The sequence below is a fragment of the Tachypleus tridentatus genome, chromosome 13, assembly GCF_004210375.1.
Source record: "Tachypleus tridentatus isolate NWPU-2018 chromosome 13, ASM421037v1, whole genome shotgun sequence".
NCBI classification, from domain to species: domain Eukaryota; kingdom Metazoa; phylum Arthropoda; class Merostomata; order Xiphosura; family Limulidae; genus Tachypleus; species Tachypleus tridentatus.
Window position 1 is genome coordinate 52,706,044 of NC_134837.1, and position 25,136 is coordinate 52,731,179.

The 25,136-nt window shown below is 33.9% G+C and overlaps 1 protein-coding gene and 1 long non-coding RNA gene across 9 annotated transcripts in view; one reads left to right on the forward strand and one right to left on the reverse strand.

Annotated features, from left to right (window-relative positions):
* The window catches only part of LOC143237472 (protein O-mannosyl-transferase Tmtc3-like), a 144,700-nt gene that overhangs the window by 83,348 nt on the left and 36,216 nt on the right, over positions 1 to 25,136 (forward strand). For 7 of the 8 annotated variants that reach the window (XR_013020083.1, XM_076476752.1, XM_076476755.1 and 4 more), the window contains exons 4-9: positions 4,693 to 4,774; positions 7,796 to 7,895; positions 11,384 to 11,520; positions 17,515 to 17,663; positions 20,867 to 21,116; positions 22,281 to 22,429. Coding sequence is in view for 7 of the 8 variants with exons in the window: in XM_076476752.1 (XP_076332867.1) it covers positions 4,693 to 4,774; positions 7,796 to 7,895; positions 11,384 to 11,520; positions 17,515 to 17,663; positions 20,867 to 21,116; positions 22,281 to 22,429 (867 nt within the window). In the remaining variant the exon portion in view is untranslated. Of the gene's footprint in view, positions 1 to 4,692; positions 4,779 to 7,795; positions 7,896 to 11,383; positions 11,521 to 17,514; positions 17,664 to 20,866; positions 21,117 to 22,280; positions 22,430 to 25,136 lie in introns of all 8 variants that reach the window. The other variant, XM_076476759.1, reaches the window with a different exon arrangement.
* On the reverse strand, positions 8,502 to 22,284 carry LOC143237473 (uncharacterized). Its single transcript, XR_013020084.1, has 2 exons — positions 21,954 to 22,284; positions 8,502 to 9,985 (listed from the first exon to the last, which is right to left on the reverse strand). It is a non-coding gene; the product is annotated as an uncharacterized LOC143237473 (long non-coding RNA).

Genomic DNA, 25,136 nt, shown 5'->3' on the forward strand with positions numbered 1-25,136 from the left:
TATCGCTTTACAGCTTCTTCACGAGCGTTCCACCAAAACGGAAACCTTAAACGTCTTTCATACACCAACTTGTACTACGGAAATTAAAACATGTTAACTGTGTACTAATTAGGCTCTTTATGTTTTATCAGTTTAAAGCGCTTCGATGCATGCACTTCAAATTTCAAATATTCCAAAAGTTTCTTTCTCCTATATGTGTTTAAAATAACGGTGTTAGAAAAATATTCTAATGTCAAAAATCGTTATTTTCCTTCGGGTAATCTGTCTTCAATCAAGCAACCTAAGTATGATTTTCACTCGTTCCAATCATCATTTTTAAATACATGACTCTTTTGTTTTTTCACAACGCCATGAAATTAAACTCAATAAAATAAATCTTAAGGTTTATTTGTTTGTTTTGAATTTCGCGCAAAGCTACACGAAGGCTATCTGCGCTAGCCATCATCAATTTTGCAGTGTAAGACTGGAGGGAAGGCATCAAGTCATCATCACCCACCGTCAACTCTTGGCCTACTCTTTTACCAACGAATAGTGTGATTGACCGTCACATTATAACGCTCCCACAGGTGAAAGAGTGAGCATGTTTGGTGTGACGAGGATTCGAACCCACGACCCTCGAATTACGAGGCGTGCGCCTTAACAACCTGGCCACGCCGGGCCAAATCCTAAAATAATCGTCAATGAATTATGTACAATGACGAATTATTTATTTAAAACACTTAGGTTTGAAATATAAAGGCACTTAATTTCCTAGTTTATTTTACCTGATTACTAATTTCAGGATAAATGTGTTGAGGTAGGAACTCTGTGTTGTACCTTATGGGCACTCAATAAAGGCTGAGAACTTTTTATTTTCTGTGGTGGTGACATAATTTAGGCCTGATCGATAAATATTAAAGAGTTTGTTCTTCTGTTTCGGTGTAGTAGTTTAAGCCCGATAAATAAATGAATACTGATTTTTTTTCTCGTTTGTAGTTTAATCGTATTAAATACATGTTTTTTTCACTCTCTTTTGTAGTATAGGCCTCTTTAATAAATTACAAGAATATTATGTTGTTTTATATTCTGGTGATTTTAGTTTAAACTTATTAAATATATTCTAATCGAGTATTGTTTGTTCGTTTTATCTATTCTGATATTATAGTTAAAGCTTACTCGAAAAAACTGAGGAATATTCCCTAGTTTTGCTTTTGGTGCCCTATGTAGGCCTATTCAATAACTACCAAGGAAATTGTTGTTCTCTTTCTCTTACTTTTAGTGTTATATTATTGTATGTTAATTTTTTTTCTATTCCGATATTGTAGTTTAGGACTGCTTAATATATGCTAAATATATTGTTGTTTTTTATTCTATTCTGATATTGTTGTGTAAGCCTACCGTAAAAATGCTTCAGAAATTATTATTATTATTGTGGTGCCATGTTTTAAGCCTCTTCAATACATTCTAAGATTTTTTCTTTAATTATTAATTTCTTCCAGTGTTGTTGTTTAAGAATACACAATAAATGCTAAGGACTTTTTCTTTGCTTCAGATGCTGTAGTTTAAGCCTATCCAATGAATATGGAATAGTTTGTTATTTATTGTAGTTTAAGAATACACAATAAATGATAAGGACTTTTTATTTAATATTATTCGGATGTTATATTACAGGTTATGCAAAAAAAAAAAAACACCACCTTGCTCTTAAATCCTTTCTGTTCGGCTCAGAACATCTGCTGAGGTGTAAGAAATTAATTTCTTTTACACAGTTTAATAGAAAAGGTGATTTTGTTTTTTATGCAACATCGTGTATTTGTAATAATTATGTTGTATGGTACGTTATCGAAATAAAACTTAACAGCAAAGCACGATACACTTGAGAATTAAGAAATAAAATGGATTATGAAAACTTGCTTACGATGTCCCCTTGCTGTGATACTACATGACAGATAACTGCATACTACAATGAAAAATGTGTCCTGAGATATTCCACACGTTTCGCAAGCTACTGCATCCTTTAGTTCCTGTGAAATACGTGAATGATTTTCGAATACCTCTGGAGATAAAAGTCATAAAGGTTTTGGAAAGAAAATTTAGTTCAGTATTTGTTACTTTGCTGGTACTTACTGGGCACGAATCTTAATTTTCTATATTGTCAATCGTTTGTCTGTTCTACTTCAGGTTGGTTACAAATGTGAAATTTAGGCGTTTTAAAAAATCACCAGGTAATATACGATAACAGAGATCAGCGCACTTTTCATTAATTTTAGCTATTTGTAGAATATTCGATTCAGACAGTCTATGGCCTGATGGTTATGGCATACAGCTCTCGAACTGTGAGTCGCGAGTTCAACCGCGTCACTGAAAATGTACACCCTTTCAACTGATATAATGTAATAGCTAATCCTTTAAGTGCTTTAAAAAGACTAGACTAATACCCGTGTTGATTAGCTACCATCCCTTTAGCTTACCACGTTTAAATTAGGGACGACTAGTTCAGATAGCTTTCCAGTAGTTTTGCGCGATATTCTAAAAATAAATTTCTGTTAGATGTAAAACTTTTTCTTTGAAATCTAGTTATATTTTCTGATCACACACAACTACAAGACATTATCAGACACGAAACACATACTGAGCAAAAAAACAATTTGTGATTTTAGAGAAGTGCTCTCCGAAGATAACTGGTTGGAACACTCTTTATAAAAGCCATTTCTAAAATGTTTCACCAGTTTGGAGAAGGCGTTCATAACATAAAATGTGAAAGTGTTTTGTTCGGGTTACTGTAGTACTCTCTGACGAAGAGTATGGGCTTTGTACTGATCCCTGTGGTGTTTGTTATTTAAACAAGAGCATAGCACTTTGTTCGTGTTATTATAGTGTTTTTATTTTAAGAAAGTTTTTGTGTGGGTCTATGGGTTTGTTTTAAAATGCAGGTTGTATGAAAAGCTACCAGTTAGTATAGCAACACTTATTATTAACTGTCTGTTTAAGATATGATAAACTCAGTGCATAACCACCAGGGATTAATTAATGGAGGGTTATTTAAGGAGGAACTGGGTCTTATATTGTGTTTTATTTGAGTTATTATAAAGTGTTATTTAAAGATGAGGGGGCCTGGCATGGCATAGCGCGTTAAGGCGTGCGCTTCGTAATCTGAGGGTCGCGGGTTCGCGCCCGAGTCGCGCCAAACATGCTCGCCCTCCCAGCCGTGGGGTCGTTACAATATGAAGGTCAATCCCACTCTTCGTTGGTAAACGAGTAGCCCAAGAGTTGGCGGTGGGTGGTGATGACTAGTCTTACACTGCTAAATTAGGGACGGCTAGAACAGATAACCCTCGAGTAGCTTTGTGCGAAATTCCAAAAAAAAAAAAAATTAAAGATGAGTTTAGTTCATTCTGCGCTTCACTGGGCGTTCTCTAAGGAAAGATACAATGCTGCGTATGGATAATTGTGGAGTTCAATAAGGATAAATATTGCTTTGTTTAGGTTACTGTATGGTTCTTCAAGAAGACGTATATTTTGTAAGATTAACTATAAGAGTCTTTAAGGAACATCACGGTTCTTTGTTCCGAGTACTGTGGGTGCTTTTACGGAAGAGTAGTGTTTTAAACCGATCACTTTAGTATTTGTTACGTATTACAATTTAAAATAGCCTAACAGTGAGTTAAATTGTAATCTAGGTTTAGAAGTTAATTAGTTGTCGATATGTATTAAATTTGTGATATTTGCCAACAAGATTAATACACACAGTTTTCTCAGTGATGTCGAGAAAACCCACTTGTAGAAAAAATATATATGTAAAAACGGCACGTTTGGGTTGAGAAAATTTTTTACGTAGAGGACAGAACCTGACGATGACCGAAGAAGATCGAAACGTTGTTCGCTCCTCTACGTAAAAAAATTTTCTCAACCCAAACGAGCCGTTTTTACATATACACACAGTTTTCTGTCTTAACACAAATATATTTTTAATATACAAACAATAATACAATTTATAATAATGGTTATTACAGATAATAATTTATATGCAAGAGTTTTACAAACTTACAAACAATACTGATTCTTTTATTTCTTTTGAAAATTACATGATATCTATCTGTTCGAGGGTTCACGATGGGCGAATGAATTTTGAGTTGATGCAAGTGCAATTCACTTAACCGGGAGCCAGTTAGTTCGGTATTATACTTTCTTCGCCAGCCACACACTAAAGTTATATAACGTCTTCGTAAAAATACTAATGTCCAATGTGAATCCACTGATTTTAAATGGTTTGTAATATTCGAAACCCGGTAAAATTTCTGGTTTCCCGATTAGTAAGCATTAAATTACAATTATAGCTTCCGAAGTTTGTAGTATACCAACTATAGCAAACCAATAATATATACTGTCTTTTGGCACGTTGCATTGGTTAAATTTATAACCGTGAGAATAGTTTCTATAAATTTCAGCTCGCACAACAATAATGATTGTCCAATAGTGTTTACGCATAAATATATATTGTTGATTCTTAGAACCTTCTAAAAGTTAAGTGAATAAGCGAGAATTTCGCGATTCAGATTTAACACTATAAGTTATACATATTTATAAAGTTAACCCAAACAGGTTCTTTAAGGGAGAGTAGAGTACTTTGAATGGATCATATATCTTTATCTTTGAGTAAAAACATGTGTGTGATATTTTAAAGATGGTGTTTACATGAGATCCTTCTTTCAGAATGTGCCTGCTGTTTCTATCGTCTCTTGCAAGTTTTGTGGCGGCTTTAATGTTCTCTGTTCATCCTGTTCACACCGAGGCCGTAAGTACGTTGTTACTGTAGCCTCACTAATACGCTGTTTAATACCTAACTTGTTAGTTAACATGTTACGCCGTAAGCTTTTGAATACTTAGCATGCTTTTATTTCGGAATAATTAATTAACATGTTATAAAGTGAACTGTTAAATAATAAACTGTGCTATAGATTCTACATTTTTAAAATCTAGTTGTAGGGTATCCGATACACAAGTATAAAGCCATGTACATAGTTTAATATTAAGATCAGCTTGTTTAATGTAAGTATATTTGTTGTTGTTTTTTAATTACACGTCTTACTGCTAACACCTTTATAAACGTGAATATAGTGTTAAATGTGTATTCTCTACTCACCAACAATAACCTACAATAATTTAGATATATAGATAAATGTGGCATACCGTCAAAATTCATTGTCCATTATTACTTAGCGAATTAGCTGGCCATCTAGTTACTTATGAATTTCTTTTTCTGACAAAAAATTATATTACAGTGAAATAAATATAACGTAAAGTGTGTGTGTTTTTCTCATATCAAAGCCACATCGGGCTATCTGCTGAGCCCACGGAGGAGAATTGAACCCCTGATTTTAGTGTTATAAATCGGTAGGCTTATCGGTTTACTAGCGAGGGCATAACGAAAAGACCTGAGCTGTTATTTAATTTGTTACTTTCGCTGCAACCGATTAGATTCATTGAATCCACAGCTCAATGGTACCACATGTAAGAGCGAAGCAAATAAACGAAGTGGACCTCATGTAGTAACGAAATATAAGCATTTTATTTAGTTTTAATGTATAGTTATTTATGCACCACTACTAATTTAAAACACAAGTGTTTAGAAACATGAAACACGCTGTCAAAATTAATTATCTGTTTGTAAAAATTGTGAATTTCGTCCCAATATTGTTTTTTTTTTTCAGAATTTATAGTGCATAGTGGAGAAATTTGGTCATTTTCGGCAGTAAAGTTGTAAAAATTACATTTACTCTTCAGATTGCTAGGTTTTATGTATGTATGGGCTAGATTATTTACAGTAGGTGTCTGTGACTTGTTGGTAATAAATGTAAACAATAAACAAACAGCGCACAATCGACTTATTTTAAAATAATATATTTAAACAAATCAAACATATATATGAATGTTTGTTACACTGTTGATAATCATATTTGTATCCAGACGTTTTAATAACTGTCTCTTTTTCGTCAAAGTTCCCATAAGCTGGTTCTGTTACTTCAGAACACAATTTGACAAGACGAATCATTCTTTCTGCTCTGTTATTACAATACAATCTACGATAATTTCACTTTAAAAGTATCACTATAACTGTTGGTTGCCACAGTTGTATTCAAAGCTGTACATAATTGTCTCTCTTTTTCGTCGAAGTCTACAGACTGGTTTAATTACTTTAAAACACAATTGACAAGAAAAATTATTATTTACTACTGTGTTATTACAATACAGTTTGTGTTACTTCATTTTAAAAACCACCACTATGCATTTTTATGGCTAAGCTCACAATAATGCAGTCTAGACCTAATTAACTCTCGAACTAAAATTCCGACGCGTATTTATATCCCTACAGGAGCCTAGAACATTCGATACAATACGAGATATCATGATACAATAATGCTCAGTTAAAACAACAGGGAAACCTAGAAGGTCCTTGTAACATGACGTAATCACATAGCAGTCGCCAATTCATAACAATTCAACTAACAGCATTGATTGATAAATAGTTACGTAAACAAACCCGCAATAATCTATCGCTTCTAAAATAATTAAATTTAATACTCACGCTATACAAACTATCTAAATTATAACATTAGCATTAAACCTAAATTTAAACAATCCTGTTTATCTAACGTAGATAACAAATAATAAAAACATTTCAATGATGACGAAAAACTCACTTGAAGTAAAAATGTATTCTAAAGACGTCGTAACACCAACGTTATTTATAAAAAATTTTAATGCAACAACTTCCGCGACTTTTGTATTGGAGAAACAAGTAGAAAAATTGAAACCAGATTCTAAGAACACAAAAAAAAACACCTACACACGTTTTTGAACACTGCGAATCAAATAAACACAACAAAACCATAGAAAATGCCTAGTTATTAAGTAGGAAAACAAATATAGACAAACGCAAAATAAAAAAAAGCCCAACTTATACAACAACTGAAACAAAATTGAATCAATATAAAGGAACCCTTTGATACCTATATTAATTAACAACCTAATATCTAACTGCAAAGCCCCCTACAATCTCGTACCCGTTCACACTCTCGTCTCTAAGATATGCGCCCGGCAACGATCACTTGCAAACTTTCTTTGTTCACTTGAAGATGACCTAAGAAGGTCGAAACGTTGTTCTGTGCTTTATTTAATTAAAATTTTAATACCCATACCAGCCGTCTTAGGAATTAAAAAAAACAACATTTATTTCAGCCAAAGATTCGCCATTTCAATTTCATTACAAGTAGTAACTTTGATGACGAAGTAATGGCTAAAGTTTATCCGAAGTAAAAAGTGTTTATAATTAATTATCAGGAGGATAAAACTCGCTTTTATACAAATTTTTGACATAACATTTGCCTTAAAATAAAGCTTATTACTTCGGTGTTTTCAACATTTAATAATTTAGATTTTACTTAAATTGTTTAGAATTATTTGACTGCATATATTTTAAGTTTACTGTCTTAAGGGTTTTAAGGTTTCAATATTGTTTAAGAGAGAAAAACTATGCTGTTCAAAACACCATATTTATTAAATACATTGTTAAAATCAACGGGTTGTAGTTGTTCTACCATTGTTCTATACGGGAAGGACGTACTGTTGAATGCATTATTTTTATTGAATATATTAATGTTCTTAACTTTGTTTAACTCGAACTTAAGTTAATTACGAGATATTTATGCTACTTTAAATAAAATAACAGCTTGTAGATATAGGTCGCTATTATATGTAAATTATTGAAGATATTGTTTAAATTTTGCGCGTTCTGATCTTTCTGACGTTACTCCAGGTTGCAGGGATTGTCGGAAGAGCGGAGCTTTTATCAGCCATCTTTTTTCTCAGTGCCTTAATGTACTACGTGAAAAACAGGCACTCTTTACACGGCACAGGTTAGTCCTACAATCTGTACTCTTCATATAAGAAGATTATAACGTTAGTAAATACATACATCTATTACCAGATGATACCATTCATTGTAAGATATCACTTACTGAAAAATATTACTTGCTAGAATACATCATTTGCTACAAACTCTCACTTAACAGAAGGTATTTTTCTCTAGAAACATCAATAACTGATATTTGACTTTTAAGATATAATTAGGTAGAAGCTATGATGTTTTTTTAATTATCAAGGACAAAGATACACAAAGCGCTCTACCCACCACTGGTATCGAAACCAGGTTCCTAGCGTTGTAAGTCCACTGGGATGGAGAAGTTATGAAGTCCTACCTACAACCAGGACTGGACTAATGAATAATCTACTTTCTCTTCCCACAGAGTTACCAAAAACTTTTCTAGTAGTCACTGATTGTGACTACTGTTCATAGTTCATAATTGCTGTTTTCTGATCCTTTCACGAATAGACCATTATTAAATTATTATGTATAATTAGATAAGTCAGAAAATTAGCTGAAATTCTTGGAAAGCTTAATAATTCATTAATAAATGACGTGTAGCCTATTGTGTTTTGTTAAAAGATAGAGTTGTTCTTAAAAACATATAAGTCTGTGTGTATGTTTGTGTTATATAAGAGTTGTGCTGTAACTGTACTATTTTTATACGTCTAATTTAGAATATTCAACGTGCAACTATTATTTAAATATTGGTAATTCGACAATACATATGGACAAATATATAGAGGCTCTTGTTTTATCTTAGCTTAAGGCCCACTGAGAACTTCATACGGCCCTGACTGTAAGATATATTTACTATGTGATATGTTTTTTCGAGAAAATATCACTAACTAGAACACATAAGTTATTAAAAGACATATTTTTTACAAGACGATATTCCTAATTATAAGATTTCGCTTAAGTCTTAGTTTTAATTTAATTGGTCTTCGACGACGAAAGTTACATTTACGTTTCCACATTCAGACTGTAAGGTTTGAACTCCATTTGTGGCCATTTTGAACCTTAAATTCCAAGTGTCTCTTAACAAAATGCTTATTATAATTGCTTTAGTTTTCATTGCAAAGAAACATGAATAGAAGCAAATAGTATATCATACAAAAACCTGACAAACTGTACTTAAATAAACAACGAAGTTTTTAAAACTTTAAAAACAAATCAAACCGTTATTAGCATTAGTTAACCAAAAACAACTAGCGCCGTGTGGTGTTACGTACATAAAAAACAAGCATGAAAATACGTACTTTAACCCAGTATTAAATAGATTTCGAAATACGGAAAAAAAATTAAAGCTTTCTCGTTAAGTAAGGTATGATGCCATAAAACATATGTTAATCAGAACATGAGATTGTACATTTTATAACAACAATACATATAAAAACAGATAAATTATACTTTGGAGTTTATACGGCAGTGCACTATTTTAATCTTTCATTTCTTTGTCTGTCTTTGTTGGTGTGTTTTTTCGTGTATAATTGAGTATAATCGAATATGACTTGGAAAAATTCTTTTTAAAATTGAGTAACCGTCAGAGTTTTCCTATAACAACTAAAATGTGTGTTTTCCCAGAGATTATTTTATCACTGACAGTATTCGTTAAAATCACTTCTTGTTTAATACTATGTTGAGAAAAACACGAATTCTTCCAAGCTTTGCAAAAATAATCTCGTCAGAGGACGAGTGTGGAGAGAATTCAGATAATAACTCGTGGCAGGCTGAGAGGCAGTTCTGCAAGGATATTACAGCCAAGCAGCTTGTGAATATTGAATTAAGACTGAAATAGACTTTAATGGAAACATATACGTAATGTAATTGAAATACAGGAGTAATGTCACGTGTCTCTGGCTGGTTATGATAGAGGCTCGCTTCATTCTTCTTTGTGTTTCTATTTGCCATTTCTCATGATACAACTTAGTCCTAATTCCCCGTAGGTCGGCGCTTGGTTATATACAGACCTAAAAAGAATCCATTTGCTCTGATTAGACTGTATATCTTCGATTGCGCATACGTTTCTGGTAGTGTAGTTTCACTTCGTGTGAGGCACCGGGCAAGCAATACGATATTAGTCTGCAAAAAAAAAAAAAAAAAAAGTGTGATTTTGGAAGTTTGTTTAAAACTTTTCTCTTTCTTGACAATAAAAAAGGATAACGAAAGGAGCAAAAACACAGTACTGACATGAAATTCTAGAAAACCAAAATATATATATATATTTTTCAGTTTCTTCCATTTCGCTTTCATTTCAAAAACTTTGGGCAATCCATTCGTAACCTCTACATGTCAGTTCAGGTTTACTTGTCTGTTATGTAGAACTATCTTATACGTCAAGTATATATCCATGAAGTGAAAGAACGCTTTGATTTTTTTATCAATCTACTATCCCGCTGGATAGAACTAGAACGTCCAGTTTAAATCGTCTTCTGTCTCTCTCATTAATTAAATAATTCATTGAACTGTGCTATTACTGTTTGTTTGTAATTAAGCACAAAGCTACTCACTGGGTTATCTGTGTTCTGCCCATCACGGGTATTGAAACCCGGATTCTAGTATTGTAAGTACGCAAACATATCGCTATTCCGCTGGGAGGCCTGTGGTATTAAGGCAGTTTAGTCAGGCATATGGCAACCACTTGATTTGCTTTCCCCAACAATTTCTTTGGAAAGTACACAATTATTTTCTACTTTGGTATACTGTAAGATTAAAAGATGGATCTTAGGTTCAAATTAATAATATGACATCTCATCGATATCTTTTTGTTTTTGTACGATTCATATAAAGCAACAACTGAATTTGTAAACTATTATAACATTTTATTTGTGTAAATAAAATGAAGTTCTTAAAACGTTAATAAACTAAACCAAGTATCAATATAATGTGACATAACTAACTTAACCTAAGCAAGTGCCACCCAGTGGCACAACGGTATTTTTGCGAACTTACAACATTAAAAACCAAATTTCGATATCCGTAGTGGAAAGAGCACAAATAACTCATTGTAGAGTTGTGTGATCAACTACAAACAAACAAAACTTAACCAAGTACCAACAGACTGTGATACGACTAACTTAACCTAACAATGTAGCAAGAAACTGTGACTTGTGTAACTCAATAAACACGTAGCAATAAGACGTGTCACAACGAGTGAAGCCTAATTATGTAAGTGGACGATCTCATTATTAATTAACCTATCTTAACTAACTGGAAACAAACGGTGCCGTACCAGTAAACTAGAAACAATTTAATAATGGACTATAAAGGACAATGAAGTAAAATAAACTTCTGTGAGAAATAGAGAAATTAAAATAATTGTGATGTGTTTTCTGTTGCTTTTTTCTCAGTATAAAAGCTATTTCAAATAATATAAACTTGACTAGATTTCAGATATAGCCATGAAGACACAAAATCGGAAAAAGTATTGAAATAGAAGATAATTATTTGGGTTTTTCTATATGTGTTTCTGTGTTATAGCGAGCTATATTTTCTGCGGACAAGACTTGTGGAGGTGTGGAGTTACTGTATTGCTGGCGACACTCGGAACACTCTGTAAAGAACAGTGTTTAACCGTTCTGGCTGTATGTTGTCTACTCGAAGTTCTGAAACTACGGGTGAGTGCAGGAACTTTTGATGCATTCAGTTGAGAAAGTTAAAAACTTGAAACTGTCCATTAACAAATAATTTTAGTGATGTTTTAATTTAAAATTTTGTAGTATTAATTTACAATGTTGTGTAATAGCTTGTGAGCTTCACTTTTTCTGAAAACTTGTGTCATCATTTATGCTCTAAATGAAAATCTGAAATTTAGTATTTAGCTAATTATAATTGTTTAATATTTTCTGCACAAACAGGAAAGACTTTCGGTTTCGCTAAGTAGCTAGTTCATTATACACATCTGAACCAAACACCTTCCTTACATTCCACCTCTATATTTACATGGTTCTTTCAAGCAGCACTGATGAGTCGTGAATCTGACGGAACTAGTCTGTTGAATTAAAGAATAAGTTAGGCCTCTACACCATCTTCTCTTGGTGTGGAAAAGGAAGTACGAGATAAATAAGAAAGACTTTATTAGGTTAATTAATTTTTCAATCGGAAAGAACAGAATATGCTTGTAAATACATGTAATTATCTTTAAAATAAGAACAAAAGATTTCATATTTGTTCATCATTAACTTATCCAAATCCTTTAGGTCCTCGATCTTAAAATATACGTTTTTTTATTTTATGTTTCAATTACCATTGAATTGGCCTCATTAACCTTACTTTAAAATTATTTAATGTTTTCAGTTAATTCAGATAAGTGTAGAGATGAAGACAGGATCCGCAATGGAGTAAGCCTCTAGAACCATGTTAAACCTCAGTTATTTGATATTATTCGTCAGGTTGTTTGTGTATGAAATTATGAGGGACACTAAGTACATTAGGGACAAAGGTTTGAACGTGTGATTCAATATTCCTAAGGCAGATCAATATCGTTTCTTTCTATTTAAGAGTTTAAAATGCCCGGTGGATTTTCGGTACAAATAACTTCAAAATAAAACTGATTTTTTTTTTAATATAGATAATTCTGAAAATGCCATTAGATTTATAACAATCAATCATATCTTATTAAATTGTTCTTCTGTACCGAATTTATGTTAATATATTTCTATAACTTTATTATCAAAAAGCTACGTGTGCATTGTGGGCTGTTATAACATGATTTGTCTTCCACTATTGGACGTTAACTGAAAGAGGAGTGATAGAACAGTTAGTTTTATTTCGTCAAATAACGTAGTTATCTAACTTCTTATTGACAATACAAAGTCAGATGACACAAAGATAACTGAAAACAATCCTGTAAGATGAAACAAGGAATTGTTTATTTGTTTTGCATTTCGCGCAAAGCTACACGAGGGCTATCTGCGCTAGCTGTCCCTAATTTAGCAGTGTAAGACTAGAGGGAAGGCCGCTAGTCATCACCATCCACCGCCAACTCTTGGGCTACTCCTTTACTAACGAAAAGTGGGATTGACCGTGACATTATAACGCCCTCAGGGTTGAAAGGGCAAGCATGTTTAGTGCTACCGGGCTTCGAACCTGCGACCCTCGAATTACGAGTCGAACGCCTTAACACACTTGGCCATGCTGCACCGAGTGGAATTAACTCAAAACGTTATATCTTATATACACAGCGATACATTTTATATTGAAATTTGATCCACATAGACGTGACAACCGTTATTAACTCGCAGAAAAGATGTTCGTTTAAAGGTTTCGAACAAAGCTACACATAACCTATTATTCAGGTAGCTGTCAAAAGCACTCTCCGCCGACTGTTGGGCTACTATCGTGTGACCGAATATACTCTTATACCACCCTCACGATCCCAAATTGAGGAGCGCATTTTTATAGCAAAGGGAGCCGAGCCAAGAGCTCTGGAGCTACCACTGGCACCCTAACCACTATATATATATATACACGATTATTTTGATATAACTACAACAGTTAACTCATGTAATGATCTGCCAGTTGAAAGATAGTGTTTCTGATATTCTTCATCAAAAGTAAAGTGCCATGTAAATTGTTCGATTCATTTTAAGTTCTGGTTTCTAGCTAGTAATGTAAAGGCCTTACCTTTGAAAAACCTACTTCAAACAGGTCTAGTTATCTCCCCACTCTCAGGACGTGTGTGATTAGTCACTATAATTAATTAGATTTTACACCTAGCCTCTATGTTAGGGTAATAAATAAATAAATATAATGATTCTGTATGTATAATCAAGAAAGGAATATGTAATTAATATGATTTTTCCCTTTGTGTAAATAAGTCGTTATGTAACTAACATGATGTTCCTTTGTGGACAAGAAAGGAATATAGTCGTTATGTAATTATGATGTTCCTCTGTAGACAAGAAAGGAATATGGTCGTTATGTAATTATGATGTTCCTCTGTAGACAAGAAAGGAATATGGTCGTTATGTAATTACCATGATGTTCCTCTGTAGACAAGAAAGGAATATGGTCGTTATGTAATTATGATGTTCCTCTGTAGACAAGAAAGGAATATGGTCGTTATGTAATTATGATGTTCCTCTGTAGACGTTATGTAATATGATAAGACAAGAAAGGAATATGGTCGTTATGTAATTAACATGATGTTCCTCTGTGTAATTACCATGACAAAAAAGGAATATGGTCGTTATGTAATTACCATGATGTTCCTCTGTAGACAAGAAAGAAATATGGTCGTTATGTAATTATGATATTCCTCTGTAGACAAGAAAGGAATATGGTCGTTATGTAATTAACATGATGTTCCTCTGTGGACAAAAAAGGAATATGGTCGTTATGTAATTACCATGATGTTCCTCTGTAGACAAGAAAGAAATATGTTCTTTATGGAATTAATATGATGTTTCCTTGTGGAATGGCGATTATTGTAATTAAATGAACTTGTGATGCTGGTAAAACCTCAAGAATGAAAATGACGTCTTTTAAATAATATATTTATCTTGGTAAATCCTGAGGAAAATTAAACTCTACGTTGTAAAGTGATGAGACGTTCAAGAGGGCTGAATGATGGATATTCATTTCAATATACATTTAGCTAAAGTAGGACAAACTATGTTTAAACGAGTTTCTTAATAATGACGAACGTAGTCCCAGAAATATTTGTTTCTCATAAATCGTTAATTAAGCCTCAAAATATTATTATTTAGTTCTACCTCTTCTTCATGGGAATTCTGCAACAGTCTTGGGTGTTTATAATGCTAAACGTATGGCTTAATCCCTAAGGGCGTACAATGATATCCTATTTTGCAGCATTACGGTTAACAAATAATCAAGCGAAAAAAAAGAAGAAGCAAACTCGCTTTTGCCCGGTGGCTCAGTGATGAAGTTGGAGGCTTATAACATTAAAAGTCGGATTTGATACCCGCGGTGGGCAGAACACAGATAGCTCATTGACTAGCTTTTTGTTTAACTACAAACAAACGTTTCATCAATGTTCTCTATTTCGTTTTATGAATGAATATGCATACATACCAGTGAAATACACTCTTAAAGTGAAATATTATGTGTCTGAACACACGCTTACTTTGTTTTCACCTGCGTAAATGATAGGTAATTGAAGAAAATAAGTTTAAAAAATCCAGACCGATCACTGAAAAATTCACGGACTGACAGCATGGTGAAGAGTACGAAAACGTTAAAGATACAGAAAAGTAATTCTAAAACTTTTTCTTACTAGTTGAGGTTAGATTTTACCTTCTAATGCATCTCAGCAACATTGTCTGTTTCAGGCTAAGTATTATTTTCTAAATTCCCTCAGCTACACTTCTTGTTTCAGGCTAAATCTTCCATTCTATTATTTCTCAGCGATGTTCACGGTTTCAGGCTAAATTTTTCGCCTTTCATTGAATGGTTCTTCAAAATATTATTCCAAGTGAACGTAGCTATCTCTGGTATTGGGGTTCTTCGTTCGACTGAATGTTGAATAAGGTTAAATTAGATAGTTTCTCATAATGATATTCCCCATTAAATTAGGTAACCTCTTGAAATATTTTTTCCGATAAATAGTCTCTCGTAGTAATCTTTTGAGGTAAATTAAACTGTTTCTCGCAAAGATCTTCCCGTATAAAATATATAATATCTTGTAATAATCTTCCCGAAAAAATTAGTAAGCCTCTTGTAATTGTTTTCCCGGATGAAATAGCTAGTCTCTTTAGATATAACTAAAAAAGATGCTTTAGTTGAGTAATTTCCCTATAATTTATTTTTTCAATCATTCTTATTTAACAACAATGGCTTAATGATAAGTGAAACAATTTTCATATGAAATATGGTGACTATTTTTTTTTATAGCAAAGCCGCATCAGACTACCTGCGGAGTCTATCGAGGGGAATTAAACCCCTGATTTTAGAAGTGTAAATCCGTAGAATTACCACTGTACTAGCGAGGGACGTAAAACATTCTAAGGGAAAACAATTACTTTCTTTATTTAATATTTCTTATTTTTGTTATTTATGTTTTGTAAACAAATATTGTTTTTTAGTTATATATATATATATATATATACATGTGTGTGTGTGTGTGTTATTTTTATTGTGATGTTTATCTATTTTTTTGCATAATAATAAACATTTTATTTATTTTCACTTTTTTTTTAGCTAAAATAAGCTAAATCTGGTTAAGTTGCTGGTGAATCGGACTGCAAGTGATAAAGTTTAAGGACCGAGACGTAACGCAAATCGTTAGCATATGATCGCGTTATAAATGTGACAGTCAATCACGATATTTAGTTCAAAACGTTTGGCAAAACCATTATGGTAGATGTATGGTGGTGCTGTCTAAATGCTTCCCTTTAGTAATTAGTTCAAAAATCAGGGCGATACACCTATATTACAATTAGGGATGATGCACCTATATTACATGAACTTCTGATGTAGCTGTTTAGCTCAGATCGGGAAGGCGTTGTTCTTATACAAATGTCAATCCCAAAACCATTCTTTCTGATTTCTTCTGGTGATTGCTATCTCTTCATCACTTCCGTTGTCTTCCGATATTGGCTGCAAGATTTGATCAGTTTATGTGTATCATTTTTTGTAAAAAAACCAACAAACTACTAATTACATATATCGCACAATGGAAAGATCAGTGAAATCAGTCTTACAGTTTTTTTATATAATTATTATGAGAATATGTTCATTCAAGATTCACGTTTTACTTTCTGAGCAGCATAGGCGCCTACAAGTAACATGGTAATATACAGTGTGTATGCAGCATATGATATCTGGTATCAAAGTAACTATTTTAAAAAGGTAACCGCCATTGCACAGATGTTGTGGGCCTGGCATGGCCAGGTGGGTTAAGGCGTTCGGCTCGTAATCTGAAGGTCACGGGTTCGAATCCCCGTCACACCAAACATGCCCGCCCTTTTAGCCATGGATGCGTTGTAATGTGACGGTCGATCCCACTATTCGTTGGTAAAAGAGTAGCCCAAGAGTTGGCGATGGATGGTGAAGACTAGCTGCCTTCCCTCTAATCTTACACTACAAAATTAGGAACGGCTAGCGCAGATAGCCCTCGTGTAACTTTGCGCGAAATTCCAAACACACCAGATGTTGTGGTAAGACAACGAACTAAAAAAACAGAAAAAAAAACACCCTTCCTAAGGTGGTGTTAGATAAATAATATTTGTACAAGAAACGTTATGATGCTTCTATGTTACTAATGAAAAAAATAAATGAAGCTGCTCTGAGTTTTGTTGGTGTAACTTAAGAAAAGAAGGCGGGGTTTGATGTGTCCTGCAGATAAAACACCTACAACACGCTTTACGCGTCCGAATACACAGAAAATATATTTATACACGAAATGGTTCGTCTGCATGACGAGAGAAAATCGATTCCAACAGCCTTTGTACTCACTTAGATTACTTCCCCAACTCTCTTGTCTGATGGACTACGCTACTTTTTATTCGTTGTAAGGTAAGTCAAGTTAGTAGGTTGAACTGGCAACGTTCCTATAGAATAATTAGGGGCTTACGTTTGTCAAGCATTTCGTTTGATACTTTAAGCAGGAACGAGACACTTAGTGGAAATGCTATCTTTCATACTTACAGGTGACAAGTTCTCGCAGCACGAGAACACACACTTCGTTACCAAGGCAACGCGGGGTACTACTGAGAAGTGGACTTCTTATGACAGGAGCTGCGTTAATTGGAGGATTTCGGCTGAAACTAATGAGTTCGCAGCTGCCACAGTTCAACAGGTAAGGCCAATTCATTTCCAATCCAACATGGAGGATAATGGCTGAAAATGAGAGGTTTTCAGCTGACAAAGTTCAACAGGTAAGGCCAACCTACTTCCAATCAAACATAGAGGATTGCGACTGAAACTGAGAAGTTCTCAGCTGCTACAGTTCAACAGGTAAGACCAACCTATTTATCATCTCACGAACATCAGTAGCTTGTGAATGCTGCTAACGGTTCCACTAGAGAAGGTTTTAGAAAACATGAATGTAGCTATGTAACGTCTGACCATTGAATTTATAGATTCCCGCCAATACGTGGACCCTGATAAGAGACCGTCACGTTACAATAGAATATCGTCACCTGCCAAACTTTGACCTCTCTACTTCTGTCCACTTTTTCCTGACTCCGTCTACAAAATCCTAAAATTTTCTTGCATTGCTAAAGCAAGGAACTTGTTCCAAACTTCAATTCCATAATAATATTATTATACTCACTCGTGAACGGATCGAAGGGGGATAATACCAATATCCCTGAACATCCCAGACGAAAAGAAAGTCCTAGTTTCCTTTAAAACTAAATCCCTGCCACGATATATATATATATGTAACAAATGACTCCGAATTGTAAAGAATTCAATATGTTGTGTGTGAAAAATTTGACAGTTCTGTAATTTCCCTTTAACGATAAAGCTTAATGCTCATAACGCTAAAAACCGGCACAGCACAGATAGCTCATTGCATAGCTTTGTGTTTAACAGTAAAACAAACAAAAGTAACAATAATAGTTATAAATTCTGTTTAGGAATTTAGCACACCGGATCACATACAAAAGCTGTAACGGCGTTCGTACCATTGCAACTTCTGTAAGTCATCCTCTGTGCCTAATTTCTTAATCTCGGTGCTATAGTTATTCTTGTGCTCAAAAGTAAGATATTAAAAGAAACATCTTATGTGAAGAAACGACATGCTATAGTAAATTAATTATTCTCTAAACATTACTGTACAATTCAATGAATGAAACTTCTAAAGTTGAATATCTGAACAGTTTTTCAAGATTGGTTTGATCTGTTTTGAATTTCGCGCAAAGCTACACAAAGGCTATCTGCACTATCCGTCCCTAATTTAGCAGTGTAAGACTAGAGGGAAGGCAGCTAGTCATCACTACCCACCGCCAACTCTTGGATTACTCTTTTACCAACGAATAGTGGGATTGACCGTAACATTATAACGCTCCCACGGCTGAAAGGGCGAACATGTTTGTTGTGACGGGAATTCGAGCCCACAACCTTCAGATTACCAGTCGAGTGCCTTAACCAGTTTCTCCAGAAGCAAGTTAAAATTGATCAGATATTCATTTTTACTTTCCAACTTAATTGCCAACCTACGATTTCGAGTACTATTCGTGAATATCCGACAATTACGAAAACTTATAACTAAAACTGGTTCGTATCATCTGGGCCTGATTTTGTAGTCTTTTTTTTTTCTTCTTAGTTATGCACCAGTGTCGTATTTTATTTATTTAAATCTTTCGTCTTTGCGTCTACTATAATCAATTTCAATAGTGGAATCTTGTATCACATGATATAATAAACAGTTAATATGTTTGTAGGCTAAATCTGTGTTCGATCAAACAAAGCTCTAATCATGAATCTCATTTTTTACGACCATCGTCTAGGCTGCTGTATACATACTTAATCGTATTACAACATCGTATTTGTAAACCCATCTACAAGATGAGTAACATCGATGTTTGTTAGATTTCGTCGTTGTTATATTTACTCGTTACCACGACATTTATCCATTAGTAATTTTATATATTTTGTAAAACTAAAATATAACCTCTTCTTTTTTGTAAGTTATCGCTTTCTCTTTGTTCAGTTTTACTTAGAAATATATATATATACACGTGTTTTACGAGTTTTTGTTTTTCTTTTAAGTATAAACATATCCACGTGTTTTCATTTTGTTGTCAACTAAAAATATAACCACGTATTTTTTTTGCTGCTATCAGTTCCATTTCACGGAGGATTATATATCCATGTGTTTCTTTAAGCTATCGGTTTTTTTTCGCTATGTGCTGTTGCCATGTACAAATTTATTTATGTGCTTTCATTTTCCTACGTCAGGAGAAGAATTTACTTGGTAGCCTGCTACAGTTTTATTTATTTATTGCGTTATTGGGAGTAAATGTCGACATGTGGTTTATGTATTTATAATTCCTCGATATCACTGCACAACAATCTTTTTAAAAGTTTTGCTTCCTGAAAAGTTTTCGCTGATTGTGACAGGTACCTGGTGGGTATGCACAAATGTAGTTTTGGTTTTGCTTCATCACGTAGGAACTCTGAGAACTAGACAGTTAACTGTTTACCGGCAATAACGTATTTAATTGCGTTTATGTTTCCAATATGCTCTTAAGTTCAACATAAATAAAAGTATTTTGCTCCTGATTTTCGTTTGTATTCAATGCAGTGTGCAACAGTAGTCAGCAAGCATTGACGGATTCCAGTTGCCCTGATGTCGTTTTTCCATTGTAGCAATGTCCTGGTGAAACTGAAGATTTCGATGAAATGATACGTGACGGGCAAATTTGGATGTGATTTTCGTGATCAGCAGCAAAAATCTATAAGGAACACCCATTAGTGTTCAAGAAGCAAAAACTTTGTTGTGCAGTGTAATTTGCTGTATTGTATTGTTTTTGAATTTCACGCAAAGCTTGTCAAGGGCTATCTGCGCTAGCCGTTCCTAATTTAGCAGTGTAAGACTAGAGGGAAGGCAGCTAGTCATCACCATCCACCGCCAACTTTTGGGCGACTCTTTTATCAACGAATAGTGGAATTGACCGTCACATTATAACGCCCCCACGGCTGAAAATGCGAGCATGTTTGGTGCGACGGGGATGTGAACCCGCGACCCTCAGAACACGAGTCACACGCCTTAACCCACCTGGCTATGCCGGGCTGATAATTTGCTGACAGTCAATGAATAATACCGAACATATTTAATAGGATTGAAGTTCGCGCCAGAAATATTCAAAATTCAAACGTACATTTTATTATACGTTTTATTTCGCAAACGTTTAGTGTAATACTTCTTTTTGTTTTAAGTTATTATCAACTAGATGTAAAATAATTGGTTAGAAGTGTTTCTATTTTCTTGAACCTTGACTAACTATACACTTTATATGTTTTTCAACTCTGTCTATCCGTTTCAAATTTCAGGTTTGACAATCCGGCATCAGTTTCTCCAACCCCAACTCGACAACTTACATATAATTATCTTTTGTCACTAAACGCTTGGCTACTTCTTTATCCATGTGATCTATGCTGTGATTGGACCATGGGTTCTATTCCACTCGTGACGACACTATATGATTTTCGTAACTTAGCAACAGTTGTGTTATATGTTTACTTTGTTGTGATTTTTCGGTGGACTTCCGGAGCAGAAGAAAAACAGATTTCAATTTTCGTGGTGAGTTTTTGTATCGTTGTTTTGTTTCTTTATTCTCAAGACCTTCTGCAATTCTAAATATGTCAAATTCCAAAATATCATTTTTGAAGAATAGATTTAACAAAATACTTATTTTTCATGGTGACTTGCACTGTCCTTCACTGTCGTGTTGAGACTGTCTCACACTCTTATTAAATGTCGTGTTTACACTGACCCACACATTTACTGAATGTCTGATCACACTTATATATACTCTTCTTCAACGTCGTATCTGCTACAATAAAAGCCATTAAAACCCCTATATGTCCAGTGACTTTGTAAACACGGTATTTTATTGTTTCTGTTGTTGAAGAGAACGATATTAACGCTTGACGAACCAAAACTTTCTCAAACAGGGAAAGATGTGTAAAAAATACCAAAATAAAAGTATCTAAAGTTGATAATTACGTGTAGAAATCACAGAAACTGTCGTGTATGAAGTTCGTACGAAGAAAGTACCTAATAGAGATATATCTACGCGTATACGAATGGCCTCATTAAATAGCATTAACTATAAACAAAATAGAATCGCGATAAGTTAGAAACCAGGTTTAAAAGATTTTTTAAACGTCTCTAACTTTTTACGGTGTCCGTTAATGATCTCACTAATTAAAATCTAGGATTCTTTTTCATATTATTTGCTGATGACACTTTTTACACTTAGCTACGTAATCAGCGAGGAATTAAAAAACGTTCATCATTGGACGAGTAAAACTAGGCATTCGTAACAGTGTCTATGGACCTTAACTTATATCAACATTAATAATATGGAAATATACTTGAGGAATACAATACTGAGAAAACCGAAAATCCACTTACATCAAAGCCCCGATCGATATCACGGACTTTCGTTTCTATCTTTGGACATGCTACTGACGTCAGTCTCCGCGAGGCATCTCAGTTACGTCATCGCTGTGTAAACAGTTTTGAATTCCAATGATTGTCAACGCAACAACGATGGGTGTCACATGATACAAAGAAAACCTGAGCATTTAAAGGTATTTGTCAAGAAGATGAAACCTTAACAAACATATTCGTACATTTAAAAACATTTTACTTTTTAAAACCATGGAAAAGCATTAGTTTAAATCTTCCACAAGGCTCCTCACAGAACTTTTGTTGTTGTTTTGTTGTTGTCTGTTCCAGGCTGTGGGCTTGACGGTACTAACGTTTCTGCCAGCATCAAACCTAGTCTACCCTGTAGGGTTTGTGATAGCTGAGCGGGTTCTCTACCTCCCAAGCATGGGGTTCTGCATGCTATTCTCTGTCGGCTGGGAGCAGTTATGGAAACAAAAGTAGGTGGCTATGTCAAAACGCATAATACTGAGTAGTGATTTATGAGCAATATCCGTAATTAGTTCCGAAATTGTTGGTATTCAACACACAAAAATAATGACAACATATTTCTGGTAAACACAACAGTGTAATATTACCATATGAGTATGAAGCCAGCACAAAACTAACATAGAAAACTATAAGTAGAAACGGTAATTCTGTAACTCTAACTATGATGCACGAAACTATACTTAAAACTCGTAATTACAACTGTGTAACTATAAGTAATAAATGATAATACATCATTACAAATGGGGGACTAACTGTTTAATTTCAACTCGTAATTATAAGTAAAAAATAATAAAGCATCACTATAAAAAGAGAACTGTAATTATTTAATTTCAAATTGTAACTATAGAAAATATAGAATAGTAATATTCACTTGTAATTATACGTTGTAAATATGGAAGCTATAACGCTCTAACACAAGCTGTAATTATAAAATAATATAAAAACTATAACACTGTAACGTTCACTTATAAGTTGTAATTTTGAGGATTATAGCACTGTGACGTGAATTGTAAGTCTTAAGTATAGAGTTATAACACTGTAACGTAATTTTTATATAAGTTTTATGCATAGAATTTATAACACTCTAACTTATATTTGTTTATAGTTACAAGTTGTATCTCGAACATGTAATAGTAGCTGCATAATTATAAATGTGTATTTCCTGTAACTACCAGTAGATAATATATCTAATACCTGTAATTTATAACCAAATCACTTAGTTGTAAAAATCGTAACTACAATAATAAGTAGTAAACGATTATTTGTAAGTAAACCACCTAGCAATAGTTGTTTCAATGTACTTTATAAATATTATGGACATTCCTAAGGGCCCGGCATGGCCAGGTGGTTAAGATACTCAACTCGTTACCTGAGGGTCGCGGGCTCAAATCCCCTCACACCAAACATGCTCGCCCTTTCAGTCTTGGGGGCGTTATAATGTTACAGTCAATCCCACTATTCGTTGATAAAAGAGTAGTCCAAGAGTTGGCGGTGGGTAGTGATGACTAGCTGCCTTCCCTCTAGTCTTACACTTCTAAATTACGGACGGCTAGCGCAGATAGCCCTTGTGTGGTTTTGTGTGAAATTCAAAACAAACCAAACATTCCCTAAGATCAGTGACATAATTACTAGCGTATTCGTAGAAATCACAATAGTGTTTTAAACAATACTGAAAACATGATAAAATGAATTAAGTTTTTGCTTAGCTAGAGTTTTCATTATTCCGTGGAATAGGTTTCAACAGTACGAGTTAGTTATTCCAGAATGACTTGTATTACACTTACAAAACCAACGTCTTCTCCGTCCTACCGCAAAGTGTAATTCAGCTGAATGAAGTTGCCTGAAGGAAGTGAAACATCCTGAAATTGAAAAAAACAACAACAACTACTACAGTTACATCTGTTTATTCTACAGCAATTTTATCTGTTCGTTCTATATCAAAACTACTTTATTAAAGTAGTGAGCAATTTCGGGTTGTCAAATATGACAATAAAATTTGAAAAACTGAACCTATAAGCAGTTTTAATCAAGAAGATAGTAGTATATACTTCTGTAAATCGTGTAGTCATAAACCATTTTCTATTTACCTGCCTTAATCTAGATCTGTATGATTAACATCTAGGCACTAGTCTCTGTAAATGTATAAAGTGTATATTTTGCTCACATTCATAAAAAACTTTAATGGTTAATGTGTAGGGCTGTGTGTCAAAAGGCGCAAAGTTCGTGTCGCAATTACGCTAAAATCCCTCAGTATTTTTAGCTATTGATAAGTTATAACAATGCCTGTCAATCCTGTTATTCGATTTAGAGTCGAAGTGTTGCTGAGTAGATGCCCTTCCTCTAATAACTAGTTCATCTGAACTCCATGGTCTCTGATGTGGTCGTTTAGATGCCTTATTTCTCTAGTCAGTAGAACCTTTGAGCTCTGTGGTCTATACTCTGATATGGTCGATCGGCATTTTGAGCTTAAGGTGCCATCCAGATTAAATATGCCACCATCAGTTACCTCCTTGCATTAATAAACAAGAACCTGGGAATATCAGTTAAGGAAACAGGTACTAGTGTGTCGTTTCAAACAAGGTAAAACTAATACAAGTTGCAAGTGTAGATGACGTAATATTAACGACTAAATTCCATATTTCAAGTTTTTCATCACTCTACGTATACGTTAAAAAGTTCACTTACCGTAAGCATGTACACTTTCATCTAGGTTTGCAATTACCTTATACATATAATATTTAAATAATTTATACAGAACAAGAACATTTATTGATTTTTTTTTCACATAGTGTTATGATAACAGGTTCGCTCTATAAAACGTCTATTTAAAAAACTGGTGAAAATGAAACTTATCACTGTTGACAGTTGTACAGTTAGAAAACTGTAGAAATTATTTTCAGTTAACCTCAAAGTGGAGTAATCTTCGCGGTATTATGATGATAATAAAAGAAGAAAAATCGTATATGAAAAACGATATAAATAATACAAATTCAGATAATGTCCCTCTCACCTAGCGGGAAGTTTGCAAATTGAAAACGTTAAATGTATAGACATCCGAAGGTACATTCAATTCAAACAAATGACTTATGAAAATCAAAAAGAGACAACTTTGTCATAAGTACTCGCTACAGCCACAAAAGCTTCCTATGTATTAGT